The 14,622-nt window shown below is 40.0% G+C and overlaps 1 protein-coding gene across 2 annotated transcripts in view; it reads right to left on the bottom strand.

Annotated features, from left to right (window-relative positions):
* mbtps1 (membrane-bound transcription factor peptidase, site 1) overlaps window positions 1–14,622 on the bottom strand; it is a 100,552-nt gene that overhangs the window by 15,838 nt on the left and 70,092 nt on the right. For both annotated transcript variants that reach the window (XM_067997740.1, XM_067997741.1), the window contains exons 12-18: window positions 13,396–13,540; window positions 11,061–11,249; window positions 7,606–7,778; window positions 5,111–5,226; window positions 3,124–3,280; window positions 1,309–1,433; window positions 654–731 (exon numbers count right to left, since the gene is read on the bottom strand). In XM_067997740.1, coding sequence (XP_067853841.1) covers window positions 654–731; window positions 1,309–1,433; window positions 3,124–3,280; window positions 5,111–5,226; window positions 7,606–7,778; window positions 11,061–11,249; window positions 13,396–13,540 — 983 coding nt within the window. The remainder of the gene's footprint in view (window positions 1–653; window positions 732–1,308; window positions 1,434–3,123; window positions 3,281–5,110; window positions 5,227–7,605; window positions 7,779–11,060; window positions 11,250–13,395; window positions 13,541–14,622) is intronic.

Here is a 14,622-nt window from a genome sequence, read left to right as displayed (position 1 = left end):
TGATCTTAATCCCAAAAAGTAACACTCAGCACTGGAAGAGGGCTCAGTGCAAAGCAACAATGACGTCTGCATACTGCAAGATAGATAACTAACTAGCTTCACGCCCCAGACTTAAACTATCAAAATAACATATGCATCTCTTAACAAGCAATCATACCCTCAAATATTTTAATTCTTCATTTCAGTCATTGCACTCTTAACAGATATTTTGTAAATTTGAAATGGAAAGTTAAGAACGTGCTTGTGAAAGAAAAAATGCTCTTGAAACTGAATATCTGATAGGATGACACTGAGCAGAATATTTCCATATTTGAGGAAAGGGAATAAAGATTATCCCAAATTGCTCTTGCTCACTAGTGATAGGAGTTTCATGGACAACAATGGTAGAGCTTGGGAATGGGTCATTTGCTTGCCCTTTTGGCTAGGAAAATGTTGTGCATTGTAGGCAGTGGAGGCGAACGAGAAGGTTAGCATCCTTTTATAAAGGTAATATTGGAGATGTAGATGCTTAGATACTTTTTGATCCCCAGAAATCAGTATTCCATTGACCATCACCATTGTAATGTGCAAAAACAATAAGAAACATAACCAACACTCCATTTCAAACAGTGCAGGAAAAGAGTAAAATACAGTTGATAAACTATAGTTCCTACCTTGGTCCTTTAGTGTTTGAGCGAGAACAAGTCCATCCTCTGGAAATTTAGCAATACTGCTCCCTGAAGCATAATACACTGAAAGGAAAACAAAAGTACTTTGCTTTTATTCCAGAATATTTCTGTAATCTATACTGTGAATTTCACAAAGCAGTTTGTGGACTGAAACTAAAAATTCTTCTCTTGTACTAGAATAGAGACATTAGAGAAATATATGACAACATTTCAAGCACCAAACTGAATGGAAGCTGCTCAGATGATGCCATGGACTTCTGTGGTGAAGGTGCATGATGCCCAAGAATTTGTGGTCACACACCATCACCAGTACTAATTTCTGAACATTAAGGTGTGATTCAGTGTCCCAACATTGGTGTGACCACAAAGACAGCACCAAATCAATGTCCACAACTTTCTAAGTTTAGAAAGTTTCTTTCCCTGAGAATACAATGGCAAAAACAAAAATCTTGTTCGGATAGGGTTGGAAAGGAGAAACAAGAGGGCAAGAATATTTATAAAATTTACACATATTCATTCACCATCAAAAGACATTACCCATAAAACTATTTTGCTGGCAACTCATAGCATATTGGATCGCTTTTGTAAAATCATGCACATAAAAGTTAACCAGCTCAAGGAAATACAGTTAGAGACTTACTGTCATGGTTTGCCATGCTGAAATCGCCTTCATACAAGCCGTCACCGAAAGCCATGCCCCACACTGATAACAGATCATTGAGTGCTGGGATGTTCGCCCCTCCTGTGTCTGGCATCCACCACTGCCTACAGTCCAGGGGACAAGCACAAAAGAACAATTATGTGAGGAATAAGCTGCTGCTTCAGTTAGAGAGGAAAAAATTAACTTTTGTTGATATGGATAAGTTTGTTGAAATGAAAAGGTACCTCAAGGAGTGCTTTGTATTACCCCATCGCCCCCCCACTCCAATTTTCTCTTTAAGGCAGTGAAGGCTCCTGAGGTACACTAACGTTGCCAGCAGCCCTTTCGCATCCAGTACCACCTCCTCCCCACCCCCTCCAGGTGGCCATTTTAAAATTAGCAGACCATTCAATCGCATACGTCGTCACAGCTGAACCTGATCCTGTTTGAACTCAATGTTCACACACACGGCAGTTGGGGTTACTGGATGGTGAACAGAAGCCTGGCTGATTTTTGCCCAGGCCAAGGCCACATTTCATACCCCAATGGAGATTTAACCAACTTAGAACATGTCTAGGATCAAATTTAGTAACCCCATATCAGATTGGCCCAGTAGCACACATGGTGCTTTTCTTTTTGGAAAAAAAAGCAGACTTGGCCAATTTGTGACAAAGAACATTAATTTAAAGGAAGCACTCAGGATGGAGAAATTATCACTATCCATACACTTATTCTGTGAAGCGTCATAGAGATCATTTTTACATTAAGGGTGCATATCAATGGAATTTGTTGATGAAACAAAAATCTATGAGCACAGCTAGGAAATCAATCCACAAATCTTTCTTGAGCTAAAAAGAACCATTCATAATTGAATTCAAAATATATATGTCATAAATAAAATACTAGGTCAGCTACTACAATCTTCCACATTTCTTGAATGCAGTTCTGCCTCACAGAAATTAATATACCCCAAATGACAAGAAAACACACTATCCTGTTGAGTTTTGTACTATATTGGTTTGGTGGGCACCTCAACCATGTTGTACACAAGAATCACACTCAGAATTACACCTCAGTTCCAGAGACCACTTTGATGCAAGGGACTGTTAAAAATTCTACACCACAAAGGCATAGAGAAATTATGGGTTGGATGAGGGATGTTATACGTGCTGGTTGAAATACACTAAGAATGAGAAAAAATCTCATCAAAACCAAACAAACAAAGTCTCTCATTCGTTCAACATTCAAATAAAAAAAAAAATCAATTGTGCTCTAAGTCCCAACATTGAGGCCAGCGTGGAGCATCACAGCACTAGAGTTTTATTGGCTTAAACTCTCAGGCAAAGAGGAAACTTCATCCCTGTTAACAACATAAAATAGCACTGATACTCTGAAGTAACATCTGGGTTTACCTAATGTAAGTCAGATTGTAGGACTAGAGGCCTTAAATAAAAAGTTGAGAGATGAATGAGGAAGAATGCCTTCACTCAGATAAATGATGGGATTATCAGGCAAACAGGGTAGTAGAAACAAAAACTTTAGGACATCTCAATGCAGTTGGATGCTATAATGGGAGTTTTTGGTTACTGAAGGGATGAGCATTGATTGGCCAAATGGCCTTTAGTTATCCTTAAAAACAGAAAATGCTTGAGATTAAAAAAAAGGGTTCATTATCATCTGAAAAGAGAATACATCAGTGTTTCAGCTGGAACAGTTCGACCTAAATGGTCAACATTTCCTTTTCTGAAAGTATATTGTCTCAAGATGCACCTTCCCCACCCCACAGAAGCAGCAAGATCAAACAGATGACAATACCTTGTGTTTTCATCATAGAATTTCACTTTTCTCATTACAGATGTGTTATACCAATCACTAAAGACTATTAGAGAAAGGCCATTATCAACATCACGCCTTAGTTTAGTAATTTCTTCAGGAAAGTACTCTTCTTCACTGTCTACCATCAGCAGGGTACCTGCAGGGAAAAAAAGCAAACATCAATACATAGATGGCAGCATATATCAACAGTTCCCATGGCTGCATTCAATTGACCTAAAATGTAGTTAAACACAGCATGCCTTTCAAGCCAGGTGTTAACAAGCTCAAATCCTGGGAGTATTACAGCTGGGGTATGTGCTTGGCTACAAAGTTAGACAAAACCTCAAAACTGTTTCAGAAAGCAGACAAAGAATATTCATAGGAACACAGCACCTTGGAAAAGGCCTTGCATCAAATGCTTCCAAGCAAAATAAATGCAATATTGTTCACTTTGATTGTAGTTCAACTGCCAACTTGACCCTTCAAAAGTTTAGACAGTAGCCATGCAATCATGTTCTTCTCACCTAAGCACTCACCACTAAAGAAGCTTCATTCTGGTTATAATAACCAACCAATCTCTTTTGAAGGCAGCAAAATAAACTAATTTGGTGGGAGGAAATAAAACATAAGCACTCCAGGTGAGAGGAAGAAACACACAGGTAGACAGGGGGATCTCTGCATCTGAAGGTTGAACTACATTGAAAAAATGACATCTGTTCATCTGCATGTGGAAATTAAATGAGAGACTGATGTTTATTTAGGGATATTGTTCTATTTTGATCAGTGAGACAAGACCCAATCAAAAAAGTGATTCCCCAAAACATTACATTATAGTATGCCTCAATTAATGCTGGCAATTGAAAAGCTAATACTGCTAAAGAAAGGCACTCTGATATTGCAATCTTTTGAAAGCTGGCAGGCTGAGCAAACTTCAGGCACACATTCCATCTGTCTGCAGCTCAGCCCCACTTCCCAGTGTGCAGGACAGCGATAAGATAACCTCACTACTGGCGTAATCACAGCTGTATATCACGAGGGAAGGCATCACTGGTAGATGAGCTATTTTAAAAAAAAGATTCCAACTTGTGTACATAATTAACACCCTTCAAAATGCACCATTGGATGCTGCTCTACCATCAAGTTCCAAAACAGGTTTCATTTGGCAGACTAAGCTGATAGCATTGACAGTAGATGAGAAGAAAGCTTTCATGCTGGGCCTCTCTGAAGGCTTCCCCAAATCTGCTTCTTCAGTAACCAGAACTTCACTTCTAATCAAGAATACATTTTTAGGGCTGGCACTGTGCCACCTGCCAATGAAGGAAGTGACCAGTTGTTTTTTCTGTCAGAACTCTGTCTGCTCACTGGCACCTTAATTCAGGCCAGGTTTAAAATGGTACAGGTGAGCAAAGCACATGATGCCACCAAGACCAACTTGGTTTCTTTATCAGCTGGTAACTTCCAATCACAGACAGCCATAGAAGGACACAGTACTGGCACTTTAAACCATTTTCTTGACCAAGATTTAAGAGCCTGTGGATCAAGAAACTGACTGGGGAAGCTTTTGGGAGCATCAAGACTCAGGTGGGGAATAGCCTTTGGTAAAGTCCAGGGCCAGCACCATCTGAGTTTCAGTGATGTGGAGATGCCGGTGATGGACTGGGGTTGACAATTGTAAACAATTTTACAACACCAAGTTATAGTCCAACAATTTTATTTTAAATTCACAAGCTTTCGGAGGCTTCCTCCTTCCTCAGGTGAACGTTGTTGGAAAAGAGTTTCAGTACTCTTGGATTTGGAAGGACCAGGTGACTGTAGAAGAAAACCTCAATTTGTAATTTTACATAATCCTCATCACGAGGTTTTAAGATGGATTTGCAAAACTTTACATACACTACATCCTTGGGAGAGTTGTATCTGAACCCAAGTCTTCCACAATAGTCCCATTAAACTGGTTTCTGAGCAGATATGCATTTAATGCAAAACCTACCATACTGACTGGCATCAAAACAGGTGATGGGTACTCCGAGGACCTCCACAAAGTACCCCATGCTTCGCAAGTGCTGGTACATATCCCTAAAGTTGGTGTGTACATGGTCACCATTCCTAAGGAAAGGAATAAGAAATGCACATTAGAATAATCTCTTCATCTCTCAAATTTAAATATTTTGGGGAAATTTTTAACATGGGCATGTGAAATTTTTTGTGTGAAAAGCAACCAGCAGCAAACCAATAGATCTTGCCCTTCCAAACTAGTTTATGTTGAGATCATTGAGCTACATAATAGATTGGAACAGTGGTGATTAAGGTCAGACACGGACAATGTCCGCAGGTATTGAATTAATATCACCCGACAGCGAAGCACTGGCTTGAGAGATTTTTCACATAGCATATTGGTACCAATAAGCTAAATAAGCCTTGTGATCATCAACATATCTGGCTGGATCACATTAAGTTCAATCTCTTATCTCTGCCAAAACCGCCCACTACTCCAGCACCATACCGGAGAGCAAAAATAACTCCCAGCTTCTTTTCTCCACGATCAATCATCTTCTTAAGCCCTTCACCGCTGCTCCTTCTACCTTCACCTCCAGCATGAGAGGAATCAGAATCTTCTGCTTCTCCCCTTCCCTTTGCCTCCCAGGGTACCCCCTGCCCAAGTCCTGATCACAGATTTCTTTTCTAATTTCCTATTAAACTGTTGGCCACCCAATCTCCCTCCTGGCCCTGATGCAAGCTAACATTGTGAATGGTTCCTTCTCCTCAGGTGCTGTCTTCTTCTCTTTCAAAGTTTCCATCATCAACCCCTCAAAAAAAAAACTTACCCTCAACCCCTCTGTCCTTGCAAACCATCAGCCCATCCCCAACCTCTTCAATATGTTGTTGCCTCCCAAATCAATGCCCATCTATCTCTCAATTCCATGTTTGAATCTCTCCAATCAGGTTTCTCCATATATCATGGTTGAAGTCCAATAATAAGAAAGAACACACATTAAGGTAAATCAACATCTTTCTCCATTCATTCAACTTTCATGTACAGAAACTGATAGTTGGATCTTGATGACCAGTTTGTAGCTGGGTAGTGCTTATAGCCTTGGACACTAAGGGAATCAAGGGATATGGGGATCGGGTGGGAAAGTGGAGTTGAAGTCGGAGATCAGCCATGATCTTATTGAATGGCGGAGCAGGCTCGAGGGGCTGTGTGGCCTACTCCAGCTCCTATTTCTTATGTTCTTATAACCTCATTAACCTGTGGTCAGGTCAGTACACTAACACTTGATGAAAGAATGCAAACTGATCCTTGTACCAGCCTCACAGATCAATTCCAAATGAACCTCATGTATGTTGGTATGTTTAAATTAAGGTTTGGCTTTCCGATGTGGGTTTTGCCCTCGTAGGGAGTAACAATGAAATCCACTCTAGCTGCCAAACTCTGTTTAGTAATGGGTTTATAAGTCTGCAAAATAATAAAGTACCAAATGAGCCAAATAGCCAATATTTTGTGCCAAATCTACATTTGAAGTTAATGCTCCATGCTCTATTAAGTGATGTTTCTTCACAATGGAAGAATCAAAAAAAGAGATCAGCTTGTCATTTTATGGAATTTAGCAGCTGTTTTACTGAAAATGTCCTTTTCATTTGCTATTAAGATATTTTCAGCTACATTGGAAGACTAGGAAAAAATCTTTTTTCCATGCAGAGTTTGGCTCCTCATCCATGCCTGTGTTACTTCCAGATTGGACTATTCCAAAGCTCTCCTGGCTGGTGTCCCATCTTCCATCTTTCATAAACTTGAGCTCATCCAAAACTCTGCTGCCTGTATCCTAACTCGCATCAAGTCCCGTTCACCCATCGCTAACCTATGTTGGCTCCCGGTCCGGGAACACCTTGATTTTAAAATTCTCATCCTTGTTTTCAAATCCCTCCACTGCCTTGCCCATCCCTATCTCTGTAACCTCCTCCAGCCCTACAACCCTCCGAGATCTTTGTGCTCCTCTAATTCTTGCCTCTTGCACATCCCCGATTTTAATCGCTCCACCATTGGTGGCCGTGCCTTTAGTTGCCTAAGCCGTAAGCTCTGGAATTCCCTACCTAAACCTCTCTCTCCTCCTTTAAGACACTCCTTAAAACCTACCTCTTTGACCAAGCTTTTGGTCACCTGTCCCAATACCTCTATGTGGCTAGTTGTCAAATTTTATTTGATAACGATCCTGTGAAGCGCCTTGAACGTTTTACGACATTATAGGTGCTTTATAAGTACAAGTAGTTGTTGTTGAATGTTATCATTGTCCACACGTACATTTTAAATTTTAAAATTTGCAAACCAAGAACTATATTTGCATTAACTACTTCTGCATAGTAGTTTTACTGCTTCCATCAGCACACTCCACTTCAATATAACTGGAGTTTCTCACTCAAAATATAGCACAAGAACAGTGAAGAGAATAAACACAGCTCAAACAGGAGTCCCTTGGAGGAACTCACCAATCTAGTGGATCATTTTTCATACGCAGGTTATCCCTTGGAAAGTAACCAGGTGGGTAGCGCAGGTTATGGTACTGATCCCACAAGACTCTCTTACTGCGAGGTGGCGTCGGAATGATCTTCACCTTGACAGGCAGCTTCACAGTTGATGTCATTTCATTGCCATTTTTAGACTTTACCAAGAAAGGGGAGGAAAAGGGAGGACTGATTAGCACTAGATAGACACACTGCACATTTTCATTTCAGACTGTTCAGCAAACAAAATAAAAATACCTAATCCTGCAGCCAAAATAAAGATTTTCTGAACAATAATCAGGCTAATTTTATTGGAAATTATAATTTCAAACTTTGTCAAATAGTTCCTGCCCAACAAATTGGACTAAATTACAAGATCACATCTAAATAATAAATTAACTATCACTAGCATGCAAGTGATGGCTTGAGTTATTCCAGGGAAGCCATGACAGCCACTTTAGTTTCCCAAAGGACACGAGTTTCAGATTGGGTCATTTGCCCCAGCTAGCTTTATTAGAGAATTCATTCCTAAATATTAGAAATTCACTTCATAGTGATTTCTGTGAACATTAGTATAAATAATAAGTCAAAGTACTGGAAATTCATCTCCCCTGCCTTATCCTAAAAGCAAAAGATAGGCTGCAAAAGCAAAAGGGGAAAAAACCTTCTGTTAAATTTATTGCCTTCAATCTGATTCTTTAGTACTGATTTTTGGTTGTCCTTTATTCTAGTTTCTAATCTAGTTTACACATTGTTTCTGTCCACGTCCTGTTTCTTTTGCTGCATTTCTCCTTCACTTAATGGAATTTTTGCTGGGGACTGGCAACAGCTCTGAAGAGACTCAAGCAAGCTAAAAGTAAATGGCAACATGTTTCCATATCGTAATGCCATGACGCCCAAGATTTTAAACCGTAGATTGCCTCATTATTTCACATGGGTCAACCATCTTCACATCAGCAGCTTGGGAAAGATTAGGTAAGACAACATGGAAAGTTGTGCGACTTTGTAGGACGTCAATTCTGTTGCAAAGGTTTAGAGTCCAGGCACTGCATTACTGTGGATTAGAATGTTGAGGAGAGGTGGGGAAGAGATGGCCAGGAATTACATCAAACTCATCAGTACTAATGGGTTACAGCTGCCCCACATCAAAATAATTTGGGAACCTTCAGAAAAAAAGAGAAATGAAATGATAGATGTAATTTTATCTTCCTCTAATTTGTGGCTATTTGGCTGGTAACGAATGGAATTGTCCTTCCAAGAATTTGACTTGCAACCCATGTGACTGCCACTACAAGCCAAAAAAATTGCATTTATATAATTTATCCCATGTCAAAAACATTTCAAAGTGCTCCACATGCAATAAATTACTCATTTCACTTCAGCGTAAGGTTGGTAAACCAAGCAGCCACTTTGTAACCAGCAAGATCCCACAAACAGCAGCCACTTTGTACACAGAAAGATCCCACAAACAGCAATGAAAAGAGCGATCAGTTTATCGGATTTTGGTGGCTTTGGTTGAAGGAGGAATGTTAGTCAGGACACAGAATTCCTTACTCTTCTTCAAACAGTGCAATGGATCTTTAATGTTCACACGACCAGCAGGACTGTAACTTGGTTTAATGTCTCATCTGAAGGATAGAGCAGACAACAGCATACGCCCTCCATACTGCACAGAATGTCAGCCTACTTTATGTGCTCAAATCTCGGCATGAGGTTTTAACTCAAGCTTCTGATTCAGAGGTGACAGCACTGCCAACTAAGTCAAGCAAAGTAGCAAACTGTGGAATTGTTAACCCTTTTGAGTACCAAAGCTCCACAGGCAACATTGAGAGAGACGGCCAAGTACATAAAATAAACTGATACTGGGGCTTCAAGGGTTAAATTACGAGGCTTGTATTCCATTGAGTTTAGAAGGTTAAGGGGTGATCTAACTGAAGTGCTTAAAATGATAAAAGGATTCCATAGAGTAGATACAGGGAAGCTATTTCCTCTGGTGGGGGAAATCCAGAACAAGGGGACACAATCTTAAAATTAGAGCAAGGCCATTTAGGAGTGAAATCAGGAAGAACTATTTCCAGTAGTGGAAGGGTTGTGGAAATGTAGAATTCGCTCCCCCAAAAGGCTGTGGATGGTGGGTCAATTGAAATTTTCAGGACCTGAGATCAACAGATTTTGATCAGGTAAGGGCATCAAGGTATATGCATCAAAGGCAGGTAAATAGAGTTGAGGAACAGATCCGCCATGAATCGAATGGCAGAACAGGCTCAAGCAGCTGAATGGCCTACTCCTGTTTCTCTGTTCCCTATGTAAAAATTAGCATCAATATGGACAAATAGATTTGGAGTAATCTAGAGATTCAAAATGCTTCACATACAATAAATTATTCTGAAGTGAAGTAATTTCTGTAGGAGACTCTAGCAAAATACAAACAGAGGAGGTAACAAATAAGGGTCACAATTCCCAGGGGCTTGGTCCCACATTTGCATACAGAGCACTCACTCAACCACAGATAAATCGGTGTTAAACTGAACAAAATAGTTCAAATTCTCAACAATTAAACATTTGATCAAAAATACAATGAATTTTTGTGTCGCCCCCCCACCTATGGTAAAGGCCAGGTCGGGAGGGGGGTGGCGGGGGGAGTGTGGGATTAGTTTTACAAAAACTACTAAAGTACTAAAATGGGGTTGCTGTGCAATGACGCAGCTTTCTTGGAGCTGAATCTAGGTTATGAGTTTTGGAGTATCTTACTACTCTCTTGCATCATTTTGTTTGTATTACAAAAACCTGCAGATCGTAAAGGCAGGAGTGGAGTTTGGATCCATGGATTTCATAGCTTATAATCTTCCCATGCCCGTCTCTCAATCACTATGTGTTGCTATTGCTAAACTACTCTAAGGATCAAAAGACACATTTTGCAAGTGCTCCGCTGGAATTTTCTTCTCCCCAGTTGAGTGTACTTGGTGGTGTTTCAGAAAATCAAACTCACCAACTCAATGGTGTGCAACTTGCAGGTAATGGAGTTTCCATAACATTTCTGCTCTTGTCCTTCTCAATGGTACAGGTCGCAGGGGGAGGGAGGTGCTGTTAAAGTAACTTTGGAGTTGCTGCACACTACAGCCACAGTGTGCCAATAGTGGAGGAGGTGGTCATCAAGTCTAGTGGCAAGGGTATGTCCTTCCACATCTCAGAACTTTTTCAGGATATCTTTGGGGATAGAGAAACTTTAGGTATTTGTTCTCCATTCACTCACCTGCGAGGAGAGTTCATTTTACTGTTGTAATACTTGACACTTATCATTGGTTCATTTTTGCTGCTGTACTGGAGTTTTGACAGATAATATGGGACATTACTTCCTGGGTCTATGTGTTAACTCCCTACACTATTTCAGTTTTATAAAACACCCAGCACAAGAGAAACCATTCATCGAACACACTTACATCATTTTCAGCTGGTGAGGCAACAGTAACCATCACATGACCCTGAGCAATGCCTTCCCATGACGCAGCTTTCTTGGTGACAGATATCGATATTGCTAGGAATCCAGACCAAGGCCAGAGGACATGGGAATAGGCAAAAGCAACTTCTATGTTGTCTCCATTCTGGGGTAAATACGGCTGCCATATGGGCTAAAAAAAAAATGGAAAAAAAAGTGCATAAAAAGCCATGTACGTAATTGACAAGTAACACCAGCTATTACCAAATCACTGGCTATGGAAGGAGAGGGCAAAAGATGATGAGAGAATTTTGGATCACGAATTGGGAATTTAGACAATAGCTTTCCACAAAATGCAAAAAAGGTAACCATAATTTCCAATCATAGGCAACCCTGATAAAAAAATTCCTTGACGAGGCACAGGAGGTAAGTTCTGAGCTAAAAGACTGAACTTATTGTAGTGGCACTCAAAACTACGGCTACGAACAAGGACAGCATCAGCATTGTACCCCCACATGCTCTCTCTGCACAGCTCTATATCCTCTCAGCCACCTAAGATAATGGAGATGGCCATCGTTTTTGATCTCTTGCATAGTTTAATCCTAAATGTCTTTTATCCAGAATGGTACCTCTGGAGTGAGTTCCAATGTAGGCCATTTGCTATCTTTCATGTTATTAGAAACTATGGAAAGATTCAAATCTCACTGCCAAATAACCTCCGTCTCTGCGTTCATCCGGACAGAAAAAAAAATACAACTTTTGAACAGTAACAAATGGAGGATTGCAAGAAAGCAAATAGAAAGCTCAATTTTACTGCTAAAACCAATAGAATACACGTTGAAACTGTGCAGAGCTCTGCTTACACCACAACTTCAGTCTGGTGTCTACCGTTGGTCAAATGCGACACATTTAAGCCCTGGAATTGGTGTAGAGAAGAGCCACAATGCTAATTCAGGTTGTTGGAGTATTGAGTTATGGAGGAGAGATTTGAGAAACTTGAGCTCTTCAGCCTTGAAGACAGATTAAGATGACTTTATATATAAATGATATACAGTGTTGCTAAGAGAGACACCACTTCCAAATAAACTATCACAGTAGGAAAAAGGAGCACAGTTTCAAGCTGTTGTACAGTACATTTAGGACTGATGTCAGGGCATCAATCATGAAGAGCAACCATCACTCAAAAAAATTGGACTTTTTAAAAAAAAAAAGGTGGAGGCAAAAACAGGAATTTAACAGACAGCAGGATGCTGTGATTAAGGGGACTGTAGGTTTTTCCAGGTGTATAAACTAAATTGGGCCAAATATCTTCCATATTTATCTTGATATTTTTTGAAGCAACCACCAGGATTTCACATTCTCACCCTCAAGCAAGGGTCATTTTGTTTTCTGTCCTTCACTTATTTTAATTACCCTGGTTATATAAAACATCCATTAGATTAAAAAAAAAATCTAGAAACCAGACATCTCAGCTTTGCAGTATTTGAGTCTATAAGTGAGGGGAAAGGAAGAGAAGTGAGGAAAGAGCTCTATAGTTAATGTAATAAAGTTGGTAACTGTGGCAGCTTAATATGGGCAGTTTACCCCCCACCTTTTATTCGCAGTTACTTCAGATGCCAAATGAATCAGGTTCTAATGTTAGAAAGTATAACTTGTATGTACTGGGTTAAGAGGTAATTTCACCTCTGAAATATTCAGTTATTGCACTCCATTCTACATTTGGTCCTTTTCAAGGTAGTTGCCTCCTCACACTATGCACTTCCCATGGCCAAGGAGGCAATTAACCTGCTCTCAGACCCATGTCAAAGCCACTCTGAAATCAACCATTAGGAGGTATGCAAGTGTACCCTGCAGCGACTCTCCCTCACTGTGGACAAGACTAGGACCTCGAACTAATTTCTCTCCACAGCAATATGACTCAGATCTGAAACTTTGTAAGAGGAGGGCAAAAGTCACAAACCAACATCCAACTACTCCATATCAGAGTGTTAGTACTGAGATGCACTAAAGCATCATGCCATCCCACCCCAAATTTTTCTTAGTCTATGTACTGCTCAGTTTTATTTTTCCAAGATGCAAATGAACACGTAGCAACTTATTCAGGCAATCAAATAAAAAGGAATGTGGCTACAAGAATATACTGGGTCAGTCAAAAGCGTGAATACCACCCACATTGCTGTTGTACTAGTTTTGCACAGTGAAAGTTGACAATACATTTCATACAGTATTTACAGAGGAAGTGAGCACTACAGTCAGACAGATCAGTACGACCTATCAACAGGACAAAACAAGGACAGCTCAGCCATTTTGCAAATTTCACATCACTTAAAGATGCTTACCTTATCAATAATCCGACCAGTGACCCCCATACCATTTAAGATTGTTACATTGACGATAGTTGGCATTCCTCCATAATATATGGGCTGGGAGCAATAGGGCCACATATAAGGGCACTCAGTTAGATCAATGTAGCTTGGACTCAAGCTAAAAGGAAAGAAAGTTGGCAATTACACAATATAATGCAGTTATGTCCACAAGATAATAAATAGTGCAGCTGAACGTACCCAGGTTCTGCCCCTAGCAAATAACAGTATTATGTTTAGTTAGGATCCACAGACAAATAAATAGCTCTTTGTAAACCTCAATTATTCTAAAGATACTGAAGTTTCAAAAGAGATTTCTATCTGCTCAATACACTCATGCCACTGATCACTGCTCTTTCGACCAATTGCTCAGTAAGCAACAATGACTTGCATCTGTACAGTACCTTTAACATAATTCCAAGGTGCTTAACATAGGAGCGAACAGACCTAGTGGTCGAAGAATTAGGAGCGGTGACCGAATGTATGGTCGAAAAGATAGATATTCAGAGGAGCCTTTTGAAGGCAGAAAGGGAAGTAGCAAGACAAATAAAGTTTACTTTAGAGAACGCATTCCAAAAGGCAGAACCTAGACAACTGGAAGCTCGCACTATATTATATACTGCATTGTCATGGTGCAATGTTGATATTATTAAGCAGCTTATTCTCCAACTTCACATGATCAACACACAGCAGATACAATGAAAACAACAGGAATAACCTACAGGAACAGAAAAAAAAAAATCACTTGGGACACTGACCGTTTAAGAAGTTTGCACTCTTGCAGAGGTGATCCTCCCCAATTACATAATTGAAGTCTGGACTGAGAAAATATCATTGATTCAACAAGCATGTTCCACCCAGAGGTCACGTATGATTATTCCATCATAGACTTCACCACCCCTGCTTTACAGGCCACTGATTCCCTTCCCCTATCTCTTTGCAAAAAAAAAGCAAGCAGTGTTAATCTCTATAAATCTCTGCTCCCTTCCTAAACAGATACTGATCATTCCCCTTTTCAAGGTATCAATAATGGAATCGGAAAAGGCAGCACAGAAATTACAAACTGAGTTGGATAAAATATTTAAGTGGGCAGAGCGATGGCAGATAAAATTTAATGCTAACAAATGTAAAGTACTGCACATAGGAAATAAAAATAAGCGATGCACATAATCCATGAATGATGCAACACTAAGAGACCTAGGA

The sequence above is a fragment of the Heptranchias perlo genome, chromosome 16 (genome assembly GCF_035084215.1).
Source record: "Heptranchias perlo isolate sHepPer1 chromosome 16, sHepPer1.hap1, whole genome shotgun sequence".
Classification (NCBI taxonomy): Eukaryota; Metazoa; Chordata; class Chondrichthyes; order Hexanchiformes; family Hexanchidae; genus Heptranchias; species Heptranchias perlo.
Note: the sequence above shows the minus strand (reverse complement) of the source record. Positions and strands in the feature narration are given on the sequence as shown.